General features: G+C 36.3%; 1 protein-coding gene across 11 annotated transcripts in view; it reads left to right on the top strand.

Annotated features, from left to right (window-relative positions):
* Positions 1-26,831, top strand: part of USO1 (USO1 vesicle transport factor) — a 91,537-nt gene that overhangs the window by 45,824 nt on the left and 18,882 nt on the right. For all 11 annotated transcript variants that reach the window (XM_072745448.1, XM_072745447.1, XM_025992974.2 and 8 more), the window contains 8 exons: positions 144-246; positions 394-449; positions 5,046-5,166; positions 19,480-19,658; positions 23,530-23,670; positions 25,343-25,431; positions 26,032-26,186; positions 26,561-26,772. In XM_072745448.1, the coding sequence (XP_072601549.1) occupies positions 144-246; positions 394-449; positions 5,046-5,166; positions 19,480-19,658; positions 23,530-23,670; positions 25,343-25,431; positions 26,032-26,186; positions 26,561-26,772 (1,056 nt within the window). The remainder of the gene's footprint in view (positions 1-143; positions 247-393; positions 450-5,045; positions 5,167-19,479; positions 19,659-23,529; positions 23,671-25,342; positions 25,432-26,031; positions 26,187-26,560; positions 26,773-26,831) is intronic.

Raw genomic sequence — 26,831 nt, 5'->3', positions numbered from 1 at the left:
CTTTTTATTTCTTAAGTTACTTGTTAAAAATTTGCCAAACTGTGTTTATTTGTAGTTTTTGGTAGTACTATTAGTTGAAAAAAAAAATATTTTTAAAAAATGTAAATTACAGATGCTAAATATTTTAAATTCTTATATTACAGGAATTTGATTTCCATGTCCGTTGGCCTGGTGTGAAGCTTCTTACTTCTCTTTTAAAACAGCTAGGACCTCAGGTGCAGCAAATCATTTTAGTCAGTCCCATGGGTAAGTGACTCATCTTAATTTTTTATTTAAAAGTGAGGATCATTCCTAAAGAGGGGGACTGAAATGATGTGTTAATAAATTGTATAATTTGAATCACTGTTTCTGTTTTTGATCTGCCACTGTTTTTCACATGGTTATATGTTCTAGGTGTTTCAAGATTAATGGACTTATTAGCAGATTCCAGGGAAGTCATACGTAATGATGTAAGTTAAATTCGAAGAAGTCTAAGAATATGCAGCTTTTTTTTCCCATCTCTTTGCAAATGAAATCTTTGTTGATCCTTATTCAGTGTCATAAGTTAGATTTGGAAAACGGGGGTATTGGCCAATCCTTTAAACCTTTTTAAAGTTATATACAGTAGGATCACATTATTTTTTTGTTTCCTGATTATCTAATATTTTGGCATAGATTATTTTGGTATTCAAATTTATGGTTTCCACAAGTTTAGGATTTCTTTCATCCTCTTCTAAAAGGTTATATTGACACCAAATTCTGCCTCCAGAAAGAGTAAAGGAAATATCCCCAAACGTTGAACTGTGTAAACTTTTAAGAATTAGGTTTGGAACCCTCAACCTTACTTGATTGAATATGCATTTCAAATGATTTTCCTTGTAATCTTCATTTAACTATAGAGCATGATAACTCTGTAGTTATTTTCCATTCTGATTTATTTTTTTATTATTGATTTTATTATTTGCATATAAGTTTGAATATGTTATACTGATATATTTTTTTGTTGCTTAAACATTTTTGTGGTTATCTACAACTTGGTCAAGAGTATAATGCCTTTTTTTAAAATTAATTAATATATTTATTCATGAGAGACACAAAGAGACAGAGACACAGGCAGGGGGAGAAGCCGGCTCCATGTAGGGAAACCAATGGAGGACTCGATCCTGGGACTCTGGGACCACACCCCAAACTGGAGGCAGACGCCCCACCTCTGAACCACCCAGGTGTCCCTTAAAATGTTTTTAAAGATTTTATTTTTAAGTAATCTCCACACCCAATGTGGGGTTCAAACTCACAACCCTGAGATCAAGACCTGAGCTGAGATAAAAAATTGGACACTTCACCTGACTGAGCCACCCAGGCACCCTACTTTTTTTCTCAGTTTTTATATGACACAGATAAAAAGATTCTCTTTGTATGTTGCTTTTCTTTAATTTAAGATTAGGGATTAAGTTTATATTTTTGATTTAACCTCTAGATTCTTTGTTTTTATGTTTTACAGCCACCTTTTCTTGGGTTTAGTAAACATGGTCATTTGAATTTTTTGTGAATAATTACAATTATAACCTTATGTAATAAATCACACCATAATACACCTCAGTTGACACCAGAAACCAGAGGCAACTAAACGGCACCTCTGATGGTTCTTATTGGCACTCTGTGATCGCCTGAAACAATATACTACCTTTTTCCACTCCCATGTCTTATTCTTTTTTTATTATTTAAAAATTATTTTCTTGTTGGTAAATTGAACACCAATAAAAATTAATTAAAAAAATAAAATAAAAATTATTTTCTTTTTTCTTTTTTAACCAACTTTCTAGTTGTATTCAGTGATAGTTGTCACCATTGAGTAGCCTCCCTGGGTGCATATCATTAAAGATTCTTAGGCCCATGTTTTATATTTTAAACCTTAATTTTTATCTGGATCAGAGAATTAGTTGGTCATTTACTATAGGCGCACTGACACTATCCTATTTATTTAGGATACTTAGTGCTTAAAAATTATCAAAAAAGATTGAAAAACTCTAGGAGATACCAGCTCACTTCTAGGTGATAGACTGTAGTTCTGTTATTGAATTTTTTATTATGAGAAATGTAAACACACACAAAAGTAGAACACAGACAAACCTGCCCTTTAAACCTATCAGTTTTCAAGATTTTGTTATATTTGTTTCATCTACCCCTCCTCTCACCACTGTCCTTTATTTATGACTGGAATGTTTAAAAGCATTGAAACAAGCAATATAATTTTGCCATTGCATACTTTAGTATACATGCTATATATATATTTTCTGATAGAACTATAATGCCAGTATCACATAATAAGTTAACCATGATGTCTTAGTCCTCAGTTTCAATAAGAACCATTTCATATTCAGGTTTTGCATTTGTCCAAGATATTTTTTACAGTTTTTTTTCAGATCGGGGTCCAGACAAGGTTCTCACATTACATCTGATTGTTATGTCTGCTAACTTATCTAAAGGCCTTGATTATGTTTTGGTTCACCTCTTTGCTGAGATATTTCCTAGATGATACAGTGAACTTAATTTTTCAACACACAAAGAAACATAATATCTGGCTGTCTCACTTTTAGTGATCAGTGGATTTGATTTGGATCTCTCCATTGTAAATTCTCTATCAACCTTACATCAGATTTATAAGTTCTATCTGATCATTCATTAATAGTTATTGCTTTAATCGGTATTTTGTTGAGAGTTGCAAAATAATGATTTCTATAATTCTATCATTGCAAAACAATGATTTCTATAATTCTATCATTATTTCACACTTCTTAAGCTATAATCTTCTGCAAAGAAGAACTTCATCAAGTAGTCTAATTTGTTACTCTGAAGTATAGTTCATACATGAAAAGCAGAATAAACAGATAAATGCCTTTAATTACCAGTTTTTAAATAAGGATTTGGTGTTCACTTTAAATTTAAATGACTGATGAGTATATTTTTCATTTTTTTAAATATTTTATTTATTTATTCATGAGAGACACAGAGAGAAAGAGAGAGAGGCAGAGACACAGGCAGAGGGAGAAGCAGGCTCCATGCAGGGAGCCCGATGTGGGACTTGATCCCAGGTCTCCAGGATCGGGCCCTGGGCTGAAGACGGCACTAAACCGCTGAGCCACCGGGGCTGCCCATACTTTTCATTCTTAATAGTGTTTTAGTGGGTATGTTTGATTAGAGCAGTGTATCTCTTTAGTCAGAAAAAATAAACGTGTATTTAGAACTTAAAAAATATAAGTGCCATTTACATATAAACCTGGTAGCTTCCATAGAAGTTTTTTTATCTCCTTTACTACTACTACTTTTTTTTAATAGTTTATTTATTCATGAGAGACAGAGAGAGAGAGAGAGGCAGAGACACAGGCAGAGGGAGAAGCAGGCTCCACTCAGGGAGCCCGATACATGACTTGATCCCAGGACCATGGGACCACGCCCCGAGCCGAAGGCATATGCTCAATCGCTGAGCCACCCAGGTGCCCCTATCTCCTTTACTTCTAATAAAAATCCTATGACAAAGATATTATCCTTGTTTTACATATGGGTATACTAAGACTCAGAATTTTGTTTTTTAAGATTTTATTCATGACAAGGAGAGAGGCAGAGACACAGGTAAAGGGAGAAGCAGACTCCACGAAGGGAGCCTAATGTGGGACTCAGTCCTGGGACTCAGGGATCACGCCCTGGGCCAAAGGCAGATGCTCAACCGCTGAGCCACCCAGGCATCCCTAAGATTCAGAATTTATGTAATCTAGTTAAGGTTGCACAACTAGTACAGACAGCCATTTTTATTTTTTTTTATTTTTATTTTTTTTAAAGACTTTATTCATGAGAGACAGAAAGAGAGAGAGAGGCAGAGACACAGGCAGAGGGGGAAGGAGGCTCCATGCAGGGAGCCCGACATGGGACTCAATTCCGGGTCTCCAGGATCACACCCTGGGCTCAAGGCAGCACTAAACCACTGGGCCACTGGGGCTGCCCTAGGACAACCATTTTTAAAACCTACTTTATCTAACTCAGCCTTAGTGTTCTTTCTACAGCATTCCTTCCCCCCTTTGTTAGTGGTTAAATTTGAGTTGGCAGCATTAAGTGGGAGAATTTGACATCTGAAAATAACCCCTTTTACCTTTTTTTCATCTCACTTTTGAGACTTGGCAGTCAGGAAAATGAGTAGAACAAGTCTAGGAAGGCCATGGGCTTTTTAATTTTTTTTTTTTGTCTTATATGAATACTTATCTGCCCAATAAGCTAATTTGCCTTTTTTAGGGCTTCCGAACTACTCTTTTGCTATTCTTCTTTTTGTCAAGTATCTGCCTTTTTTTTTTTTTTTGTATCTGCCTTTTTTCCCCTAAAAAATACCATTTTTCAAAAAAAAAAATAACGGTTTTCATAAAAAATGAGGTTTCAAAGAAGCAGCAAATGGTATTGTTACAAAATACTTGTTATTTAATGGTGAAATAAATAGAAATGAGTAACAGCAAGTTTTTCTTGAATGATATTGAAGAGGTTGCAGAATATATAAATTAAATCCAGCTTAAGGGAGTTAAGAAAAACTAAGAATCAGAAGCAAAGACTGCTGTGAATTGCTTTATGTTTTTTTTTTTTTTTTTCTATTGACTCAGAATCAAGTTTTGGGCATTTAGAGGCCAGATAATTACAGGAGAATAGAATTCTGTTCTAGAATGTGATGATGTTTGTAATTTATATTATTGAATTCACAATTTCATACCATTGCTATTGTGAAGCACATACAAAAGCATCTCTGAGACACATTATTGTGCCCAGCTCTCTCAGGCCACAATTAAAGCTGAGTAATGATTGATGAATATGTAAGAATTGTTGCATATTTATATTGTTCAGTGAAAAGGAAATGGAATTAGGAGTTGGTAAACATGGATTCTAGTCTAGGCCCTGTCCCTTTGAGATCTATAATCTTAGAGAGGCATACTGCTCACCTCTGTGAAATTTCTGCACTTCTAAAATCTGTGGTTTTTAAATGTCTTATAAAAGTTGTTCTCTACTAAACATTATCTTTTTTTCTCCGTAAGGGTGTATTACTACTGCAGGCACTAACCAGAAGCAATGGAGCAATCCAGAAAATTGTTGCTTTTGAAAATGCTTTTGAGAGACTACTGGACATTATTACAGAGGAGGGGAACAGTGATGGAGGTATAGTATGAGATTGATTGAAAGAGATTCCTTTTGTGCTCACTAAATTGTTAACTTCTAGGGAATGCCATTAGAGGGAGAAATGAGAACTCATTATATTCTTTCTTTCATTATGGTTTGTGGAGTATGGATTTCTTATTTATCCTATTTGAAAATTGTTAGGCTTCTGGAATCTAGGTTGGTGTCTTTCATCATTTCTGGAAAATCTCAGCTATCTCTCTTCAAATACTGCTCTGCTACATTTTTTCCTATCTTTCTAAACTCAGAATCAAGTTTTCTGTCATCTGATTTGACTCTCACTTTATTTTACTTTCTCTTCTGTGTTTTCCATCTTTTTGTCTTTCCAAGCTCTATTCTGGTTTATTACTTCTGACCTGTTATCTATTTCAACAGTTCTTTCTTTACCTACACTTATTTATTTTAAGTTTTTAATTTAAATTCCATATAGTTAATATACTATGTGATATTAGTTTCAGGTGTGCAATATAGTGATTCAGCACTTCCATACATCATCCCATGCTCATCACAAGTACACTCCTTAATCCCCATCACCTATTAACCCATCCACCCACCCAACCTCCCGCTGTTGGTTCTCTAGAGTTAAGAGTTTGGTTTCTTCGTTTACCTCTCTCTTTTTTCCCTATGAACATCAATTTCGTTTCTTAAATTCCACATATGAGTGAAATCATATGGTGTTTGTCTTTTTCTAAGCTCCATCCATGTTATTGCAAATGGCAAGATTTTATTCCTTTTTGTGGCTGAGTACAACATTCCATTGTGTGTATATATATATATATACCACATCTTATTCTATTCATCAGTCAATGGACACTTGGGCTGTTTCTACAGTTTGGCTATTAGAGATAATGTTGCTATAAATATAAACATTGGGGTGCATGTGTCCTTTTGAACTAGTATTTTTGTATTCTTTGGGTAAATACTTAGTAGTGCAACTGCTGGATCATAGGGTAGTTGTGGTTTTTTGTTTGTTTTAAACATTTTATTTATTTATTCATGAGACACACAGAGAGAGGTAGAGACATAGCAGAGGGAGAAGCAGGCTCCTTGCAAGGAGTCCAATGCGGGACTGGATCCTGGGACTCTGGGATCACGCCCTGAGCCAAAGGTAGACACTCAACTGCTGAGCCACCCAGGCATCCCAGGGTAGTTGTTTTTAACCTGAGTAACTTATATACTGTTTTCCAGAGCAGCTGTACCAGTTTGCATTCCCACCAACAGTTGTAGGAGCATTCTTTTTCCCATCGTCACCAACACTTGTAGTTTTTTTGTGTTGTTGATTTTAGCCTTTCTGGCAGGTATGGGTGAAATCTCATTATAGTTTTGTTTTGTATTTCCTTGATAATAAGTGATACTGAGCATCTTTTCATGTGTCTGTTGGCCATCTGGATATCTTCTTTGGAAAATTACCTCTGTGTCTTCTGCCTGTTTTGTAATTGGATTACTTTTTTGGGATATTGAGTTTTATAAGTTCTTTATAGAAACAAACCCTTTAAAGGTATGTCATTTGCAAATACCCCTTTTTGTAGGTTGCCTTTTAAATTTTGTTGATTGTTTCCTTCACTGTGCAAAAGCTTTTTATTTTGATGACAAAAGCAAAAATAAACTATTCATCTTCACCTATATTTAATCTGCTGTTAAACATGTCTATTGAGAGATTCTTTTTCCCTCATTTTTACTGAAACACAGTTGACCTACAAGTGTGAGGTATACAACATGATTTGACTTAATATATTGTGAAAGGTAAGTTTAAGTCAACATACATCCATTGAATTTTTAATTTCTCTTTTCTGGAAGTTGTTTGGTTCTTTAGGAAACTTGCTGTGTAGTTTTTTATAATTTACTTTTCTCTACGGATATTTTTTCTTTTCTTTATTTTAAATATTTATGTATTTATGTATGTATGTATGTATTTATTTACTTAACAGAGAGAGTTCGTGTGAGCAGGGGGATGGGCAAAGGGCTAGGGAGAGGGAAAGAATCACAAGCAGACCCTCCGATGAACCGGGGCTTGATGCCACGACCCTGAGATCACCACCTGAGTGAAAACCAAGAGTCGGATGCCCAGCCGACTGCACAACTCCGGCACCTCTCTCTGCAGATATTTTCAAATTAGTTTTTACTTCTTCAAACACAAGAAACAAATTTTTCATAGTCTGTGTCTAGTGGTCCCGGTATTTCAGGTCTTTGTGGATCTGGAGCTTTTGCTCTGTTGGTTCTTATACATTTTACAATGTTTTCTGTGTGTGTGATTATCTTTGATTATGTGTTATGTTTTATTTAACAGAATTATTCATAGGAATTTGAAGCCTAGGGTGGAGATAATTTCTTTTAGAGAAAACATAGTTGTTTCTGCCAGGCCCTGGGAGTGCAGTTTATCTGGGATCAACTTAGTCCAGGTTTAAGGCTTGAGAGTTCCTAAACCACTTAGGCAATCCAAAACTAAGCTCTAAGATCTATAAGGATTAGAAAACTTTTGGTTATTCTCACCCTGAGGACATAGCCCTTTGAAGTCTCAGCTTATTAGTGGAGAATTTGCAATTAGATTCCTTTCCCACCTTGTGTATACTCTTGGGTTTGATTTATTTTCCCTTGCCCCATCAGTCTATCGAAATAAAAGTTTTAGGTTTTTTAAGATCGAGAAATATACTTCCAGCCAAAAGGTATTTATACTTGTTTACCTCTCTAAATACTCATTTTCTTATCAGAGTTATTAGCCTGCTAAACTTTCAATTCTTTATTCCTCCTGAGACTTAAAAAAAATTTTTTTTTAATTTATTCATGAGAGACACAGAGAGAGGCAGAGACACAGGCAGAGGGAGAAGCAGGCTCCATGCAGGGAGCCCAATGTGGGACTCAGTCCCATGACTCCAGGATCATGCCCAGAGCTGAAGGCAGATGTCCAACCGCTGAGCCACCCAGGTGTCCCAAGACTTTTTTTTTTTTTTTAATTCAGCATTTGTACTTGTGTGTACAATCAATGAGAGATTGATCTGAAAACCTAGCACTAAGGTTGGAGGAGAAAATGTTTATTTGCATTGACTGTACTGAGATTAGCAAATTGAATAATATAGTTGAAGTTGACATTTGGCTATATTAATCTGGAGGAAGGGCAGCCTGAAGATAAAGATTTGAGTATTTACAATATAGATGATAGATGAAACAAAATTAGATAAATGAGGTTAAAGATTAGATGAGTCCGTTTGGGTGAGTAAGGAGTGAGAAGGGAAGTGCTCAAACAAAACCTAAGCTGTACTAATGTTAAGAGATGGAGGAGCAAGTCTTGGTGAAAGAGACTGAGGGCTGAGAGAGAGGAAAATCACTGTAGGAGGGTCTGGGGAGTGGATAGCATTGTTAGAAGCTGCAAAGATGTCAGACAAGGGCAGAAATGCACCTTGGGATTTTTTTAAATAATACATTTTTTAAAGATTTTATTTATTTATTCATGAGAGACACAGAGGGAGGCAGAAACACAGGCAGAGGGAGAAGCAGGCTTCCTGCAAGGAGCCCAATGTGGGACTCGATCCCAGATCCCAGGTTCATGCCCTGAGCTGAAGGCAGACGCTCAACCACTGAGCCACCCAGGTCTCCCTGCACCTTGGGATTTAAAACATGGATATCATTGATGACCTTGGGGAGAGCAATTGAGTATAATGATTGCCTCAGAATCCATATTGCAGTGTTAAGAGGAGTGAATTAGAAGTGAGAAAATAGAATAGTAGAGAAAACTCATACAAAGAATTTGGAAAAGTCAAGAGAGAGAGGTGAATAGGAACTGGAGATTGAAATGTTTTTTAGCCTCTTCAATTTTTTGTTGACATATGAAATGTTTCAAACATACTGAAAACAGAAATAATGTGAACTGGAGATTAATAGGAAATGATTTTTAGCCTCTTCAATTTTTTGTTGACATGAAATGTTTCAAACATACTGAAAACAGAAATAATGTAAGAAACACTTATACCTGTTGTCTAGTTCTATTATTTACATTTTGCTTATACATGTTTTAGATTTTTTTAAAGAAATAAAATGCCACAGATAGTTAAGTCCTTTATGTAACTGTTCCGTTACTCTGCCTTCTTCTCTAAAATATAGTATTTTGATTTTGTTTTCCCATCCAGTGAGTGTTTTTATACTTTAAAAAAAAAAAAAGATTTTTGGGGGGGCGGAGAAAGTGCATAAGTGGGGAGAGGAGCAGAGGGAGAAGGAGAGAATCCCAGCAGACTCTGTGCTGAGCATGGAACCCAATGTAATGCTCAGTATCACAACCCTGAGATCATGGCCTAAGTGGAAATCAAGAGTTGGGTGCTTACCGAACTGAGCCACCCAGGCACCCCTGTTTTTATACTTTTAACATGTATTTGTGTGATTCTACACACACATATCATATATTAATAAACCATATATAGCATTATTTTACATTCTTAAACTAGATAAAAAGCATACTTTTGAATATAATTTTATAACTTGCTGTTTGTTTTTTTTATAATTTTTTTTTAATTTTTATTTATTTATGATAGTCACAGAGAGATTGAGAGAGAGAGAGGCAGAGACACAGGCGGAGGAAGAAGCAGGCTCCATGCACCGGGAGCCTGATGTGGGACTCAATCCTGGGTCTCCAGGATCGCGCCCTGGGCCAAAGGCAGGCGCCAAACCGCTGCGCCACCCAGGGATCCCCCCATGATTTTCTTTTTTAATTGAGTTGACAATTAGGCTGTATCTATTTTTGCTAGCAAACTATTGTTGTAAATGGTCCTTATGTGTCTGCTTGTATATGAAGTTTCTCTACACTGTATATCTACAAATAAAATACTTTTTTCATCTTTACCACATATTACCAGATGGCTTTAAGTGGTTTTTTCAGTTTATACATTTATCAGCAGTATTTTTTTAAGTTTCTTTTTCTTCACTTTTTTGTCAATCCTTGCTTGCCAGTTTGAGGGGTATGAGATGATATCTCATTGAGATTTTCACTTTTCATTTCATAAACTAATGAGATTAGCATATTTTCATGGGTGTTTATGCCATCTGATTTTGTTGGTTGGTCTTTTACTCCTCTGAATTACCTGCTTGACCAGACCATTTTAATGTAAGATTATTTTTCCTTTTTTTTTTTTTTTTTTAAAGATTTTATTTATTTATTCATGAGAGAGAGAGAGAGGCAGAGGGAGAAGCAGGACCATGCAGGGAGCCGGATGTGGGACTCGATCCCGGGTCTCCAGGATCAGGTCCTGGGCTGAAGGCAGCACTAAAACTGTTGAGCCACCTGGGTTGCCCTATTTTTCCTTTTCCAGTTGATTACTAGAGTTCTTTATGTATTCTGGATACTAATTCTTTGTTAATTTTACGTTTCAATTATCTTCTCATCTAGTTATAGTATTTCTATTAAATTCTTAACATAATCATGTATATCGACCTTTTTAAAGATTATTTATTTATTTATTTATTTATTTATTTATTTATTTATGAATGAGAGGGAGAGAGAGAGTGCACACGTGGGAGGAAGGGTGGAGGGACAAACAGACTCCCCAATGAGCACAGAGCCTGATGTAGGGCTCAATGCTGGGCTTTATGCCAGGCTCAATGCGGGGCTGGATACCAGGACTCTGAGATCGTGGCCTGAGCCAAAGTTAGATGTTTAATTTACTCAGCCACCCAGGCACCCCATATATTGGCTTTTATTTATTTATTTATTTATTTATTTTTTTATAAAGAAACCCTCTTTATAATTTTTTTTTTATTTATTTATGATAGTCACAGAGAGAGAGAGAGAGGCAGAGACACAGGCGGAGGGAGAAGCAGGCTCCATGCACCGGGAGCCTGATGTGGGATTCGATCCCGGGTCTCCAGGATCGCGCCCTGGGCCAAAGGCAGGCGCCAAACCGCTGCGCCACCCAGGGATCCCTATATTGGCTTTTAAAAAAAATAGTTTATGCTTTTTAAAAATTTCTCTGTGTCAAGGTTGTAAAGAGAGTTTTCTTCTACTAAAGGCTTTGCAATTTTGTCTTTTATATTTAATTAACATGGATTTTGCATTTGAATGATGGTATGAGATTTGTAATCATGTGTCCATAAGTGTGAAGGACTGTTTCTGAGTTCTGCTCTGTTCCGTTTGTCTCCCTCTCCACGAAAACCACACTTTTTAAATAACTGTACCTCATAATAATCTCTTTATTAGAATATAAGAAAAATCCTCTATACTGCCTGGTTCCTGGATCCAGTTCCAGTGTTAGATAGCAGTACGGTATTTGAGAATTCAACTCAGTTCTGACACTGTCTACCCATAGATAGCATCAGATTCTACAGGTTGAGGATTTAGTCCTACAAAAATTACCCTCTACCTCCCCCTTCAGATGACAGTCAAGGCCCAGGCTGTTTACCTGTGCTTCTGACCTAAGTCACAGAATTCAGGGAAACACTTTTGTTTACTGGCTTATTAAAGGATATGAATCAACAGCCATGTGAAGAGATAAATAGGGGGAGGTCCTGAACAAAGGAGCTTCTTCTTTTTTTTTTTTTTTCGTTAAATAATTGCATTTTAATTACATGTATTTCAAATGAATAACTTGCTTTCCAAAGACTTGCCCTGTATTCAGCAATATATATTCAGAACCTTAAAATAAATGTTTATACCTGTTGAACAAAAATTCTACTTCCGGGGGCAGCCCCAGTGGCCCAGCGGTATAGTGCCGCCTTCAACCCAGGGTGTGATCCTGGAGACCCGGGATTGAGTCCCACATCAGGTTCCCTGCATGGAGCCCGCCCCTCCCTCTCTGCCTGTGTCTCTGCCTCGCTCTCTCTCTCTCTCTCTGTGTGTGTCTGTCGTGAATAAACAAAACCCTTAAAAAAAATTCTACTTCTGAGAAGAAATCTAAGCTGTCCACAAAGACTTATATTTGGACTCAGAGATCATGACCTGAGCCGAAATCAAGAGTCAGATGCTTACTTGGCTGAGCCACCCAGATGCCCCACGTTAAAGTTTGATGCAGAACTTCTTGAACAGGAATCATGTAGGGCTTATGGAAAACAACAGATTGCTACGTCCTGCTAGTAATACACTCAGAATCAACCCAAGTGACCTTTTAAGTACTCTGAAGTTTGAGATCTTCTAATGCCTACAATGAATTTTTATAACCAGTAAAAATTATAGTTAGTACTTCCCCCATAAAGATATACAGGAAGGGAATATCCCCAAATGCTAGCAGTGTTTTGTTCTCTGCCTCTATCTGTGTCTCCATGAATAAATAAATAAAATCTTTACAAAAAAAAATCAAAAGAAACTGACTCATTAAAAATGACAATTTGGACCAGATTTCTCACATCAAAATATATTCTACTTAACTAAGACAAAGTTATTATACTTTCCGTATAGTTATGCGGGAACTCTAGCAAAGTCATTCTGATATGGATTCTCTGAGAAAGTCATTTGAATGGCCCCCTTCAGCGATAAGACCCAGCCTCACATGCTTGTGGTTGGCAGCACATTTACCTCAAAACTGGTACAGCTTAACTAGTAACTGCTACTCTGACATAGTGCAAATAAAAATAAGATTTAACCCATGATAAATTTTTACAGTCACGAAAGACCCCTATACCCGAACAGATGACTCTAACAGTACTCTTAAAGTAAAATCTTTTTAATATAAAAATTATTTAATTATAGAAGTAATAAATGCTCACCGTATCAAATTTACAAAACAAAGGAGCTTCTATCCTCAAGAAGCTTGAGTCCCAACTCAATGACACCTGGTGGAAGCATTCTGGTTCCCTAAGTGTAGAGGCTCTCTGAAAAGATGGAGTGAAAAACTGTCTTGGGTTTTTATGGAGTCTTTATTAAAAATTCATGATTGACTAAGTCATCAGGCATTAGGTGATTCAACATCTAGCCTTACCCCTCTCCCCAGAGGTGGGAGGAGTTTTTTGGGGGGCCTGAAAGTTCCAACTCTGTGGTCACATGGTTGGTCCTGCCTGCCCTTCAGTGGGGTAAATCAAAATCACTTTCATTAATAGCAGTATATCCATTTCACCTTTATGGCTCTAAAGTGTTTTCAGGAACTGTGGATGAAGATCAAATAAATCTGAGAAATATATTTTGGTCATCTGAATGAATTATGAAGCACTCATCACAATTGCCCTAGCATGCCATTTCCTTTTGTTCTTTCATTTGAATAAAATTTGTTTGCTGGTCAAGTTCTATATATTAAGAATATGTAAATATGTGTGTGTGTGTCTGTGTATATATATTTTCCTTTTAAGTAACCTCTGCACTCAGTGTGAGTCTCAAACTCAAAACCCCAAAACAGTTGCATGCTCTACCAATGAGCAGCCAGGCAACCCCTTTGGAATTTTGATTGGAAACATACTGGGTTTACAGATTAATTTAAGGAGTATTGTCATCTGTATGTATTGATTTTTTTCATTTGTGAACCCAAGTCTATCTCTTAATTTTTTCAGATCTTCTTTTAGATCTTTGAATCACGTTTTATAATTTTGAGCAAGAGTGTTACACCTTTTTTTATTAGATTGACTCCTAGCTTCTTTAACAGTTTTTGTTACCATATGAATAGGATCTTTTTCCATTACATTCTCAAAGTGGTCACTACTTGATTTTTGTATGTTGATCTTATGTCTAACCATCTTATTAAACCATTAGTTGTAAGGCGTTCTGTGTAGACAATCGTATATTCTGCTTATAAAAGTAATCGTTTTTCTTCTTAATTCTTGTACCAATTTTCACTGTTGTCTCTTTCCTCTAATTAGAATCTTTAATAGTGTTGAATGTTGCTGACTTTGATAAGAATGCTGATGTCTCACCATTAAGTTTGATTTTTTTTTAAGATTTTATTTATTTATTTATGAGAGACACACAGAGAGAGAGAGAGAGGCAGAGACACAGGCAGAGGGAGAAGCAGGCTCCATGTAGGGAGCCCAATGTGGGACTTTATCCCAGAACTTCAGGATCACACTCTGGGCTGAAAGCAGGCACTAAACCACTGAGCCACCCAGGCATCCCTAAGTTTGATTTTTTTAAGTTTGATTTTTGCTAAGAGTTTTTATCATGAATGAATATTGAATTTTAGTGAATTTTTTTCTGCATCTATGGAGATCATCAGATTATTCTCCTTCTTTAAGCTATGAGAATCTTTTCTTTAAAGTGAGAGAGACTGCAAGTTGAGAAGGAGGGGAGGGTACACGAGAGAGAAAGGATGGTTAGTCAGTGGTACATAATATCTAAAAAAGGAGAAAGGAATGTAATCCAGACTAGGGTTAGGAGTTTATTTTTAAGATAGGAAAAGAGGCACATCTTCCATCATAACAGGGAAGGCACAGGTGGAGATGTAGGTCCTTTTTCAGATTTGGTGGTAGTGAGTTGAATTGAAAGTAGAGTCATATGCTAAGAATGAAAGAGAAGGACATAGTTGAGAATTATGGAGTAGGTAAAAAGTCTTTTGGAGAATTGGAGAGCTAGCTGTTGTAATGAGGAAGATTTCCAGGCAGGGATAAAGGTCCTTTTTGAGGTTTTCACTGGATTTTACAGCACTGCAGACTGCTTGATTAAGTGATTCTGTCCCCCCACTCCTTCCAATATTCAGCTGCCTGGGTGATATAGATAAAAAGCCAAGCAGTTAATTTTTCACAGGATTGTGTGTTTTCCAGGAGGTGCTGTGAAAAGACAGTAAAACAAGAACTTAGTATGTTATCTACAGAGTAAAGAAATGAACACCTGTATAATATAAACTAGATAGGGAAGGAAATAAAGACAGGGGGTTTCTAAAAAGGAAGAAAGAAAACTTGTTGATGGGTTGAAAATCTCAGAGAAATCATAGAACAGATATGTTGGGAATACTTGAGCTGGAAAGATGGGAGGTTTTAGTAACGGAGTGAGAAATCTCTCTGAAGATGAGGCCAAGGAACTGAGAAGTCCAGATATTAGATGGATTGTCTTTGAAATCAAGAGTGACGGTAGAAAGTAGAGAAAGAAGATTTTGAGTAAAATGCCATCAATGTTTTCAGTGGACAAAGTAGTAACCACGTTTTTGTTAACATAACTGTAATGAGGAGTGATAAGAGGTGGTATGGGCAGATGGCCTGATCCTCAAGGAAACAGGAGATTTTGTGAGAAGGCAGAGGAACTATGGTCTCTGGAAAGTACACTGGGCTGGAATGACCATAGATTCCATGTTCTGACACTAAGATATATGGGATTGAGAGCATGAACTGGCTGTGCTTCAGAATGTTAACAGGGTAAGGCAGCTTCTTTAAAGAAAAAAATGTTTCATGAAGTAATTGAGGGTTTAGTAGGTTTTATTAACCAATATTTGGGAGTTTGAGGTAGCATCTTGAAAGAGTTTGAAAGAAGACTAAGTGTTCTAAGATGAGAAAATGGAAATGCATAAATGATTAGCAAGGCATATATTTTCAGGGGTGACCAAGGAAAATAGGATTTTAAGGCAAGGTAGAATTAGCTACTCTTTAGGATTGCTAAGATAATTTCCAGTGGCTTCTTGTAAATGATGGTGGCCTTCAAGGCTCTAGAATTCACTTTGCACAGTGGAGGGAAGACCTGTCAGTTTGACATTCTCTTTTTCCCCCAGAGCCTTTAGATGGTTCTAATGGCAGATCTTATTTAACGAGGACTTAATCTCCTGCGTAAGGGACAGATAGAGTGGTTCCTCCTTAGGAGATGAGGATCCACGTGGTTCAGCAGTATGAGGTAAGGAAGCCTTTGATTTGGAGAGATCAGACTGGTTAAATCAGATTTTAAACAGGATTTAAAATATACACTTTTAAACATTTTATTTCAAGTTAAATGTAATAATTTTTTAAATATTCGTTAATATACTTATCTTTTGAGTTAGAGGCAGAACCTTTTCTTCAAATATGAGTCAACCAGGTGGAGTTTTTCCATCATCTTTCTGCATCTTTCTCACATCATGTCTATAATACGTCATGTAGGATTTGCTTTTTGGTTTCCTTAAAGCGGAGTGCAAGATCTTCATGGGTTTTTACAATGACTTTTCTTGTTTTTTTAGACATGCATTACCTATATATAACAACAGCTGTTCTTAAGGACTTGCTTTCATGGAGTTTTGTGAAAGACTTAGTTTTTATAAAAATAGCTCTGTTATTATAGTCTTCACCTCATATCTATAGGGAATATATACCAAGACCCCCAGTGAATGCCTGAAACCATAGATAGTACCAAACTCAATATATACGGTATTTTTTTCCTATACCTACATACCTACAATAAATTTTAATTTATAAATTAGGCACAGTAGAGATTAACAACAAATAATAATGAAATACAACAATTGTAACAATATACTGTAATTAAAGTTATATGAATATGATCTTACTTCCTCTGTGTCTCTGAAAATACTGTGCTGTAATCACCTTGCTTCTCATGATGATATGAAATGATGTCTATGATGAGGTGAATGATGTAGGCATTGTGATGTAGCATTAGGCTACTGTTAATTAACCTTCTGACTCTAAATCAGGAGGAGGATCATCTGCTTCTGGATGGCACTTGACACAACGGAGACCTCAGAAAGTGAAACTGCAGATAAGGGGGGACAATTATTTGGCAATTTATATAATAGTTCATTAATAACTAGTATAAATAGCATGATAGATTTGTAAGTTACAAAGTAATTTAGATGCAATACCAAAGACTTGATCCATGAAAGAAAAAAATTGATACATGGGACTTTACTGTTAAGACAATGAAAAGATGAACCACATGCTGGAAGAAAGTATTTGCATAATATAGTCTGAGAAGGGACTTGTATCCAGAATACTCAAAGAACTCTTAAAATTCAACAATAAGTAAATGACCCAATTTAAAAATGGGCAAAAATATCACCAAAGATGACATATAGATGGCAAATAGCATATGAAAAGATGTTCAGCATCATAAATCATTAAGGAGATACAAACTAAAACACTGAGATAGCACTATACACCTGTTGTAGATTGGTGAAAATCCAGAACACTAGTACCAAAAGCAGTCACGGATGTAGAGCTATGGGAACTGTCATTCATTGCTCGTGCAAAATGACTCACTTTGGAAGACAGCTTGGCATTTTCTTACCAAACCAAACATACTCTTACGATATGATCCAATAATCACACTCCTTGGTATTTACCCAAATGAGTGCGAAAATTATATCCATACAAAATCCTACACATGAATATTATAGTGGCTTTATTTATAGCTGTTAAAACTTACAAGCAATCAAGATGTCCTTCAGTAGTTGAGTGGGTAAACTGGTACATCCAGACAGTAAATTTATCATTATTATTAATTATTATTCAACAGTAAAACTTAAGCAATGAAAAGACATAAAGGAATCTTAAATGCATATTAAGTGAAATGTAACATCTGGAAAAGGCAAAACTTTATAAACACAGTAAAAAGATAAATGGTTACCAGGCATTTGGGGAAAGAGAAATGAGTAGTTGCAACTGTGAAAACTATCCTGTATGATACTGTAATGGTAGATACATCATGATATATGTATGTCAAAACTAATATGCCAAACCCCAAACAACACAGAGTGAACCCTAATTTAAAATGTGGACTTTAATAATATATCAGTATTCATTCATCAGTCATAGCAAATGCACCGTGCTAATGCTATCTAGTAATAGGGGAAACTGAGAAGGAGAGAGCATATGGGGATTCCTTTTAATTTATTGCTCAGTTTTTCTGTAAACCAAAGCTGCTCTAAAAAATAGGGTTTTTTTTTTAAGTTTTATTTATTTAAGTGATCTCTATATTAAACATAGGGCTTGAACTCAGACAACCCTGAGATCAAGTCATGTGCTCTTGCAACTGAGCCACTCAGGTGCCCCCCAAATAAACTCTGTTAATTTAAAAAAAAAAAAAAGGAACTGATTTTTGTAAACATAAAACTCTAATAGGAGTAAAAGTGTAGGTGTACTGCACAAAGGAACCTACTACCTGTGAACATCTAACATCAGTCATATTCTTGAGGAAACAGATCCTTGGTTAAACTAGCATTTCGTAGAGATTAATGTTGGTGAACTTTAAGCTTAAATATACTAATGTAGGCTGTAGTGTGGATAAAAGTACCCTATAGCATAGTATGTTAATAAGCAGAGATAGGAATAAATGGATAGCAGAAATCAGGACCAATAGCAAGGCAGAGGAGTGGCCAGAAATTTGTAAGGAACAGGAGAAGAGAGTGGTTAGTGTTTGAGAAACCATGGGAAGAGGGAGTTTCTAGAAAGAGACAGCAAGACAACAATGTCAGGTGCTTCTTAGAGATTAAATAAGATATGATTGATTCGGGGCACTTGGGTGGCTCAGCGGTTGAGGATCTGCCTTCAGGTCAGGGTGTGATCCTGGGGTTCTAGGATCGATCCCATATCAGGCTCCCTGTATGGAGCCTGCTTCTCCCTCTGCCTCTCTCTCTCTCTCTCTCTCTCTCTCTCTCTCTCTCTCCTCCTCCTCTGTCTCATAAATAAAATCTTTTAAAAAATAAAATAATAAAAAAAATTTTAAGATATGATTGATTCATTCAACAAATATTTAATAGTGACCTGATAATTATAGACCTGATATCTTGTCTCTGTCTCTGCTGAGGATATAGAGTAAGTCACTATATCCTAGTAGGGCACTCACATCCCTGTCTTTATGAATTATAATCTAGTAGAGAAGACAGATACTAAGTAATAAAAGGAGCAGGCTTTTGTGAAAGTATATAGCTGGATCATGATGATGCTAACCTGGTCATCAGGTCTTGATGTTTAATCTGGGATCTGAAGAAAAAATATGAGTTACTGAGGTGAGTGGATAGTTGAACAGAATGGTCAAGACATCAGTGGGGACCTGAGAAAGAGCACACAGCTTGTGGTCTGTGGCCATCAGGAGTCAGGCTTTCTGTCTGCCTTGCCATACTGAAGAAATGCTCAGCTCAGAGATTTGTCTTTTTAAAAGTATTTGGTTGTGGGGATCTGGGTGGCTCAGTCAGTTAAGCATCTGACTCTTGATGTTAGCTCAGGTCATGATCTCAGGGTCGTGAGATGGAGCATAGCCTCAGGTTCTGCACTCAGCATGGAGTGGAGTCTGCTAGTCCCTCTCCCTCCCTTTTTGCTCCTCCCCTGCACACAAACACATGTGCATGCACTCTGTGTCTAAAATAAATAAATAAAATCTTTAAAAAACAAAAAAGATCCTCTGCCATCCCCCCAAAGTGTTTGGGGGTTGAATTTTCCTTCAGGTTTTATCAGCCTTAACACTCTAATTTTACATTCTTTCCTCAGGTATAGTGGTAGAAGATTGTCTGATTTTGCTCCAAAACTTGTTAAAAAACAACAATTCCAATCAAAATTTTTTTAAAGAAGGCTCATATATTCAACGTATGAAACCTTGGTTTGATGTTGGAGATGAAAATTCTGGCTGGTCTGCGCAGAAAGTGACTAATCTGCACGTAATGCTACAGGTATACTGTAGTTAGACATAAATGTCATAAGAATTTTGACAATGTTCCTTTCTAAAAGAAGATTGCTTATGTTTGATAAATCTAGGATGTTGAGTTGGTTTCAGATGGGCTTAAAAAAACCTAATATGAAGATTTGCAGTTACGCTCAAAGATCCTCTGCCATTAACCTCCGACCCCCCACCCCCATTACATACACCCATCTCTCAGCTTCAATAATTATTAACAACTGCAAGTTTTTTTCATCTTTTATTCCCCTCTCTTGCCCTGCTGGATTTTTTTTAAAGCAAATCCAAATTTATAGTGTCTTGATGGTTTTGCACTCAGAGAATAATAGGTTAGATTATTGATTTGAATTTTTAAAATTTGCTTTCTTCATTTAAAGCTTTAATGTTCGGAATATTACGTTCAGCAAATAAATTAATTCAGTAAACATTTACTGAAAGCTAGGCACTGACTACTAGGAAATGAATGATAATGTGCCTGCCCCCAAAGACTAATAATCTGTTTTAGAGTCTGACACAAGTTAAACTGACATATCACCTGTAATTTTATTTAAGCTTTATGGTGAAAGTTTTGTGGTGATGGACAGTAAAAGTGAAGACAGTAGGATCCCAAATGATTTCTGCATCAGAGAATATATGAAATTCTTTGAAGTATTTTACTTCTTCATTATTCCTTTTCAGTCCTTTAAGTTTTTATACACTAGCCTCCCAATTTACTCACTCTCTGGTGATTATTGTGGGTCTTTGACTATCTCTGAACTGTGCCTGCATCTCTGAAGTTGTTTTCCTCAAAACTAGATAGATGTTTTCTCTAGTAACTAGAGTCTGAATATCGCTGCATGCCCTGGGAGTTGGCTATGTAGGTTGATTGGATAATTAGGGTGACCAGATGCCCCATTTTGCCAGGCTAGTATCTATTTTGTAATTACTATTATAGTATCCTCCACATCTAAAGGGTCCCAATTTAGATAATAAATTATAGTTACCCTATATAGGTAACTAGCTATATAGAATATGCCTAAAAATGATTAGGAAAATATTCTACAGGAGAACATGGATAAAATCTAGTTTATACTCCCCACTTCGTTTCTATTTTCACATGTCAGTATTACACATTTCGAGACTGTGTTAGTTTTTTTACTTTCAAAATACTAAACTTGGTATCTTTGCTCAATACCACTTCCTTAATAAAGGAAATTCCTCTTTCAAAACGGGATTGGACAGTGAAAGGATCTGGTGATGTGCAAAAACATATATATCTTGCCAAGCAGAGAAGATTTAAAGTGCTGGAGGAGTCCACGCGTATTTTATAGTTTAGAGTACTATGTAAGGAAAGTGTCACTCTCTAAAAAGTAAAGTTGTTTTACCACAAAAAACATAGACTAGAATGCTGAATATCAACAAAAATATATAGTATTTTAGGTACATAGTAAATTGGTTCTTTGAGTATTCTTGACTTATAAAAAGTGAATAAAATCTTAAACATAAACTTCAAAATAAAGAAACTGATTTTAATTCAACTTAATATATTCTTCATCTCAAAGATTGAGTAGTTGATACATTCATGACTTCACAGGCTGCACAGGTTATCCTCTGCTATTTGACCTGTTTTATGTAGGGTTGCTTGTACTTGCAGTTCTCTATTACACACCAAATGAAAATGCATAAAAAAATGATAAACAGTCCTATTTGGATAGATAACATCCTAACTGAAATTATTAATCTTTGCAGTTGAAATCATGATTGAAAAAAAAAAATGAAATCATGATTGATTTTAAAAATTCTAAAAGTTGAATTTGATGTGTTTGAGGATATTTTATTCAGATTTTACAGATTAAATTTGGGGAAAGCATCTTTTTGAAAAGTTTTTTGGTCATAAAACTTTTTAATTTTGTTCTGGAATGATAGTGTTATGACTAGTTCCACCTCCTATTTCTATAGGCATGTATATACGCTTATATACCATTTTTTTGGTCAGATACTACCAGCAACTCTCAGAAAGCTCATTACCTTATGAGAGAATCCTTTTCATTTTTGGGTAATTCTAGTTATTAAAAACTTAATCCAGGCAGCCTAGGTGGCTCAGCGGTTTAGTGCCACCTTCAGCCAGGATCCAGTCCCATGTAGGGCTCCCTGCATGGAGCCTGTTTCTCCCTCTGCCTGTGTCCGTCTCTCTCTCTCTCTCTCTCTCTCTCTCTCTGTCTCTCTCTCTCGTAAATAAATAAATAAAATCTTTAAAAAAATTTTAAAAAAAAATCTGTATAATGAGTCAAAATCTGTCTTGATAAAGCTCCTGCAAACGTCCCCTTGTTTTGCTCTCTGGGAAAATACAAGTCCATTCCTTATGGTATTTTACATATTTGAATGTTGTTATTAAGTCTTTCCATTGTTTTCTTATCCTTATATTAAGTATTCCCTCGTTCTTCGGTCACCTTTTCCTACTTCTCTGTCATCTAGAAAATTGAGAATTATCTTTTCTCTTTTTACATCATCAATAAAGATACTCAGCTGCTATTAGATGATATTAAGGAATTATTGTTGATTTAGTTAAGTGCAGTAATGGCATGATGATTATGTTTCTTAAAATCCTTTTTAGGGCAGCCCAGGTGGCTCAGTGGTTTGGCGTCACCTTCAGCATAGGGCGTGATCCTGGAGACCCGAGATTGAGTCCCACATTGGGCTCCCTGCATGGAGCCTGCTTCTCCCTCTGCCTATGTCTCTGCCTCTCTCTCTCTCTCTCTCTCTCTCGGTCTCTGAGGAATAAATAAATAAAACCTAAAAAATAAATAAATAAATAAATAAATATCTTTTTTAGTTACAGATGCATAAAGAAATATTTATGGGAGAGCTGACACCTAGTTTGGTATTTGCTTTAAATATATGTATTTTTTCACATAAGGGTAGGAGGAGAATAAATTAAAAAAACAAAAAACCATGGAGGCCTAACTGGAAAGGTCTAAGGATATGAACCAGTAGGTAATCCTAAAGCCTCTCTGTAGTGACATCAATGTATTAACCCATTTAATAAAGTATTATCATAAATTTCCCATTTGATCTTAATATATAAGATTTTATACACGCATATTTGGGGTGACATTTTTTTATGTTTCTCAGTTTCCATGTTCAGGTTCAGACTAATCGTTCGGCCATAAGGATTTTTTTTAAAAAGATTTTATTTATTTATTCATGAGAGACACAGAGAGAGAGAGAGAGGCAGAGACACAGGCAGAGGGAGAAGCAGGCTCCATGTGGGAAGCCTGACATGGGACTCAGTCCTGGGTCTCCAGGATCATACCCCGGGCTGAAGGCAGCGCTAAACCGCTGAGCCACCCTGGCTGCCCCATAAGGATTTAATTAGCATTAGAAGTCAATGAGGAACCCCTTGCCTAATGCAGATATCTTCTACCATGTGTTCAGTTGTAGTTTTAGTCTCTCTTTAAGTATCTCCAGTTTAAGGGGAATTTGTCACATCTCAAGCCATTCTATTTTCAGATCTACTCTCTAATTAGGTAGTTCATCTTTATTTGATAAGAAACATGCCACCCTGTTACATATTCATTCATTAATTTATTGAATAAAATCTATGCGATTAATACTGGGCTCATTCTCTGGAATACAAAAGTGACTGAGGCAGTGTCTGGTTTGGGAGCTCACAATCACCTGCAGAAGACAAACTGGAGCAAATGGCGTAATAATGTACAATGTACTATAACAGAACTAGTGCCATGAAAGCATGAAGGGAAGAGCACCTAGATCTGGCTGAGTAGGTGAGGGAATCCTTCACAAAAATATTCTTGTTTATGTGGATAATTTCCTTCAAAACTTCTAAAATCTTTAAAGACAAATTTTGTTTTCTCTTTCTTTCTCAGCTCGTTCGTGTACTGGTATCTCCCACCAACCCTCCTGGTGCCACCAGTAGCTGCCAGAAAGCTATGTTCCAGTGTGGCTTACTGCAGCAGCTCTGCACTATCCTAATGGCTACTGGAGTTCCTGCTGATATCCTGACCGAGGTAAACCACATGGAGGCAGGGGCTACTCTGTGGAAGTTGAAACTGGGAATCCTAAGAAGCACTAGATGACAGACAGCTACAGAAAAAAAAAAAACAGTGAAAGTTAACCATTTTTATATGTTAAATTCCTTATTGATCCTACTAAAATATAATTGGCATAATGATGACAGTATTAAGCCCAAAAAGTAGACTCATTTCTCAAGTTTAATAGTCTATAAATAGTGTTAAAGCTTCCAGGATTTCTCATAAAATTTATTGTATTCAACAGGAGGGCACAGTGTGATTTATGTTTTTAATTTTGAGAACAGTATGACTTAGTCAAATAAGACTTCAGACTTAAGTAGTCTTACATACTTCTAGAATTATAAATTCTTTTCCCCTGATGTTTGTATTTATATCAGTCATCAGGGTTTATAATTTTATGACTACATAAAAACTGTTTCCTGTAAGCCAGAACCCTAATACCTTTTTTAAATATCCTTCTCTCCTTCCTGAGTTGTAGTAGTGTTCTTTTTTCATCTTACTGATTTTCTGTATGCCTGCATATGAATACCATCACCGGTTTAACATGTCATTTCCATCCCAGACATTTTTCTTTCTGGAAGCCTTCCATCCCCCCTGCTCCAACCCGGGCTGGTTATTTTCTTCTTCTGTGCACATCTCTTGTCCTGGGACTTTCACCATCCCCCTAGGACTTCTTTTTACTTCTCTCTTGACTCCCTGAGTTATCAGGATTCCAAGACTTTATCCCCCACCTTTTGGCTCATTATCTTAGTTATTTAACTTCCTGAAAACGGTAAATGGCAAGTGAACTTGTTTTTTTCGTGAACTTGTTTTTAACTCTTTCAGTCATGCTTCTACTTTGAGAGTTACTCTAATATTTGGGTAGGTGTGGATTCAGAGGTGAAATCATAACACAACTTTCAGAACATTATTTCAGTGCTGCCGTTAAGAAATCTGAAGCCATTTTAAATCTTAATCCTTTTTACGTAATCTTTTTTTCTTCTAGAAATTTTTGGGATCTTGTCTTTCTCTCTGGCTTCCTGAAATACACTGATGATGTGCAGTACTACAGATCTTTTTTTGTTGTTGCCCTCCCCAATTATTTTTGACACTCACTGGGCCCTTTCAAACTTATAGACATGTGTCCTTCAGTCCTGAGAATGTTTTTTTATGTCTCTTGATAATCTTTTTCTTTTATGTTCTGTTTCTGCAAACCACATTAATAGGTTGTTGGACTTTCTGTGGACTTAGTTTTGTCTTTTTATTCTATTTTCTTGGAAGTATTTTCAGCGTTGTCCTTACATTGAAATTTTATTATATTTTAAATTTGTTCTCTGATTTTTATCTTAAAGCATCCTTGTTTTGTAGAAATAGATTCTGTCTCTTAAAGGATACTTTTTTTTTGAGGATACTATTAATTTGAGTTTTTTGATATTTTAAATGCTTGTAGTTCGGTGTTATTTTCTAATTAGAGGCCTGTACTTAATGTTTTAAAATGTTATTTCAAAAGTGTTAGAAGATTACAATGCTGTCACTGCTTTTTTTGTGTGTCTGAATTTTGGCATTTAAAAGCAAAACACAGAAGGGTATATAACATTTTCTTCTTTTGAAAACAGGTTTTCTTCCTTGACTTACTCTCTCTAAATTTTTATTCCCTCCCTGCCCATAGACCATTAATACTGTATCAGAAGTTATTCGAGGCTACCAAGTGAACCAAGACTACTTTGCTTCTGTAAATGCACCTTCAAACCCCCCAAGGTAGGAAAAGGGAAATACTGTGATTCCTTTGAGAAAGTCAAAACTTACTTTGAGTCTTTAGGATATCTCATATATACATCTTCTCCTAAGAAGTTGAGCTGTAGGGGTTTTTTTTTTGTTTTTTGTTTTTTTTAATTTTTTAATTTTTATTTATTTATGATAGTCACAGAGAGAGAGAGAGGCAGAGACACCGGCAGAGGGAGAAGCAGGCTCCATGCACCGGGAGCCCGATATGGGATTCGATCCCGGGTCTCCAGGATCGCGCCCCGGGCCAAAGGCAGGCGCCAAACCGCCGCGCCACCCAGGGATCCTCTGAGCTGTAGGTTTTGAAACTAGAAATTACCTGACAAGATAAACATGTTGGTATTTTACAAGAGTTTGCAGTCCTTGGAGCTTAGGTATTTGGGCTCTTCTACCTCCACTCTGCCTTAAGCAAATGGAGTTATGCTGCAGTTATCATTTCTGCAAGATGGAGATGGAAATATTAACCTGGCGTTCTTGGTTCTGGTTCTTCAGTCAGCATCTATGACTGGTTATTGATTCATGTAGTTGGGTCGCAAACGTTTCTTTTGTTCTTTTTTTTTTTTTTTAACGCAACAGACCAGCAATTGTAGTACTTCTCATGTCCATGGTTAATGAAAGGCAGCCGTTTGTACTGCGCTGTGCTGTTCTCTATTGTTTCCAGTGTTTCTTATATAAAAACCAAAAAGGACAAGGAGAAATTGTGTCAACGCTTCTACCTTCCACTATTGATGGTAAATAATTTTGTTCTAATTTCTGTTTTGAAAAGTAGTCTTTAAAGTTTTTAATGATAAAATGTGTCATAAATGATAACAGACCCTGGTGTAGTGGAATATTTAAAGTATGGCATTTCCTTGAATTTGCTTTAGAAATGCAGCTTTTAATTAAGATGGTCATTTTCTGGAATATCATCATCTCCTCAGTTTGATCCCTAAAATGTTCTAATATTTCTTTGTTCTGCCACTCTTCTTTCAAGGTCCTTTTATTTTGTTTTGAAAAGCAGACTTTTAAAATTGTCACCTAATACCGCTAATTAACAGATTTAAAAATAGTATATCATGTGTAAAACATTTAATTTTTTATTATCATCTGCCTCCTATCTTTGTAGCAACAGGTAACTCTGTCTCAGCTGGTCAGTTACTGTGCGGAGGTTTATTTTCTACTGATTCACTTTCAAACTGGTGTGCAGCTGTGGCCCTTGCCCATGCTTTGCAAGAAAACGCTACCCAGAAAGAACAGTTGCTCAGGGTTCAGCTTGCTACAAGTATCGGCAACCCTCCAGTTTCTTTATTACAACAGTGCACCAACATCCTTTCACAGGTAAAGTGGCGAGCAGAACTTCTCTGAGGGGGAAAAGGTTTCAGCACTACATTTTTATG

This window comes from Vulpes vulpes, unplaced genomic scaffold (genome assembly GCF_048418805.1).
Source record: "Vulpes vulpes isolate BD-2025 unplaced genomic scaffold, VulVul3 u000000899, whole genome shotgun sequence".
Taxonomy (NCBI): domain Eukaryota; kingdom Metazoa; phylum Chordata; class Mammalia; order Carnivora; family Canidae; genus Vulpes; species Vulpes vulpes.
Note: the sequence above shows the minus strand (reverse complement) of the source record. Positions and strands in the feature narration are given on the sequence as shown.